This window comes from Austrofundulus limnaeus, unplaced genomic scaffold (genome assembly GCF_001266775.1).
Source record: "Austrofundulus limnaeus strain Quisiro unplaced genomic scaffold, Austrofundulus_limnaeus-1.0 Scaffold643, whole genome shotgun sequence".
Classification (NCBI taxonomy): domain Eukaryota; kingdom Metazoa; phylum Chordata; class Actinopteri; order Cyprinodontiformes; family Rivulidae; genus Austrofundulus; species Austrofundulus limnaeus.
The window spans coordinates 154558-156925 of record NW_013953045.1 but is presented as its reverse complement, the minus strand read 5'-3'; the positions used below and the strand labels follow the sequence as shown (position 1 = coordinate 156925).

At 38.9% G+C, this 2368-nt stretch overlaps 1 protein-coding gene across 1 annotated transcript in view; it reads right to left on the bottom strand.

Annotated features, from left to right (window-relative positions):
- Window positions 1-2368, bottom strand: part of LOC106531497 (electrogenic sodium bicarbonate cotransporter 1) — a gene marked incomplete in the record, with an annotated part of 80724 nt that overhangs the window by 62912 nt on the left and 15444 nt on the right. The window contains 1 exon segment of the mRNA XM_014027375.1: window positions 974-1047. Coding sequence (XP_013882829.1) covers window positions 974-1047 — 74 coding nt within the window.

Below are 2368 nucleotides of genomic sequence, written 5' to 3'. Positions count from 1 at the left end.
GTTTTATATATTTATACTTCTCATTCAACCACAGTTAAATTCACTCTATCTAGGAGGCTCAGTTTATATGGATAGTTTTTATTTTTTTTATAATTACAAGCTGGAATAAAAACCAAGCAAAATGAAATTAAAGTAACAACTTTCTACTTCTTACCTTTTTTTAAAATGTAATGAGTAGAAAGTACAGATAACTGTGTGAAAATGTAAGGAATAGAAGTAAAAAGTAGGCTGAAAAATAATTACTCAAGTAAAGTAGAGATACTCAACAATTCTACTTAAGTACAGTAACAAAGTATTTGTACTTAGTTACTTTACAACTCTGATGGAATGTTTGACTGTTAGTTTTGTTTTTGTCTTTCTCAGCAGAGATAAAAATTTTCCAGTCAGTCAGTCAGTCGACTGTTGATGCCAAGCACATCCCGCACTGCAACACGAGCAGGAAATTATGACTTCTTCTCTTAAGGAAGTAGCTGTGGACACGAGAACTAAGTGTGATTAACTAACCCAGTCAGTGGTGATGCAACCCTGCGTTTTTTTTCTTTCAACCACAACCTGGTCTTGCTGGTTTCATTATCTTTCAATGCAGAAACTAAAGTTCACCTGAGGCAAACAAAAACCTGATACGGGACCTTTACGCTGAGGGTCTTGCTGCACTAAGGGGGCTGACAATAAGGAGAGGATCGATGCACGTCTGCGTATGTGGAGGCTGCAGTGGTGGTTTGTGAAATATGTGATTGCCTCTGGAAGTACACGAGGGTGTCTCCAGAGGCATTCCTCCGTGGTTTTAGCTGACAGACAACAGGAGCAACACAGTCTTATAGTGTGGGGATGTTATCTAAAATGGAGATTACTGTATCGTCAAATCATGCAGCAAATTGTACTGATACTCATGAGAACAGCACAGTACGTAGAGACAAACTTGGACGTGTTCAAGATGCATCGATGGGACAATGAGGTCAACACTCCCTCGTACCTTCCACTTCCTCCTCGTCACAGATGTGTTTAACAAAGGACGCTCCTCGGTCCAGCACGGCTTCATCCTCCATTCTACAGAAACAGAAACAAAACAAATGAAGATGGCGAGAAGATTACTGAGAAACGGCTGAGTCATCAATTATTTCTTTATATTTTGTTTTCAGTGAGGCAGACCTAGTAATCGTTTCAAAGGTGGAATGAAGCAAATCTTTCCAGACGGTCTCAAAGTTTTACTTTGCTCCGTTTTTCCACTTTGACCTCTGAATCATTCATCAAAAAATAACGCAGATTGTCCGCCGCCTTTCAGGCCAAGACTTTAAACTGATGATGAAAAGTGGCCAAAGGCATTCCACACGATGCCATGCAATTTTGTAAAATGAGGAAAAATGTGTTAGCTTTCAAAGTAAGTGTTGAGGATGACGCTCAGCTACTACCACACCAAATTTTAACCCACTGTCTGTAAATTTGACTGAATTATAACCGTTTGTGGTTTTTGACAAAGATTTGTTGTGGCAGCCATCTTGAACTGGGTTCACTTAGAGATGTGACGTTCAAGAACGATCCGAATCTTTTGAACGACTCTTTACAACGAACGATAGGAGCCGAATCACGGGCAGTAACGAGCCATTTGTAGTTTTATTTCTTCTATTTCTCATATAATTTTTTTTTTCATTTTTAAATCGCTCCCGCTTTGCTTTTTCACAGAAAACAGACGGAGTTGTAATAACTTTTACTAGATAATGACGAGTAAATACTACATGAATTTGTAGCATTTAAATTCACTTAAACATTAGAGCAAATTGTTATGAGGATTTTTTTTAGTAAAATTTACAAGTTCTTTATAACAGTGCACATGTGTCAAGCACAATATTGTAACATGACACCTCACAGCTACAGAGGTGTAGCTCATGCTGTAGTTCAAGACTTCACCACCAGGTGGCAGTTTTGAAGAACCTTTACTGGATTCTTCTTCATGAACAACACAGTAGAGATGTGACGTTCGTGAACGATCCGAATCTTTTGAACGGCTCTTTACAACGAACGATAGGAGCCAAATCACGGGCAGTAACGAGCATTTGTAGTTTTATTTCTTTTATTTCTCATATAATCTTTATTTTTTTTTTTCATATTTAAATCGAGTTGGGGAGTACAGAAGCTCACGGTGAAAGGGGCAGGTGGGTTTCCACTTGACAAACACATGGTTCCACCCATGTGATGGGATGACATCACTACGTACCGCTACGTGATGACGTATTTCTCCACGTGATGACGTAAGATGTTCAAAATTGAACGGCTTTTTTGAATGACTCTATGAAACAAATGGCTCCCCAAGATCAGGATCCCTTCAAAGAGTCATTTATCCCAGCTCTGGGTTAGTAGTAGTAGTAGTAGT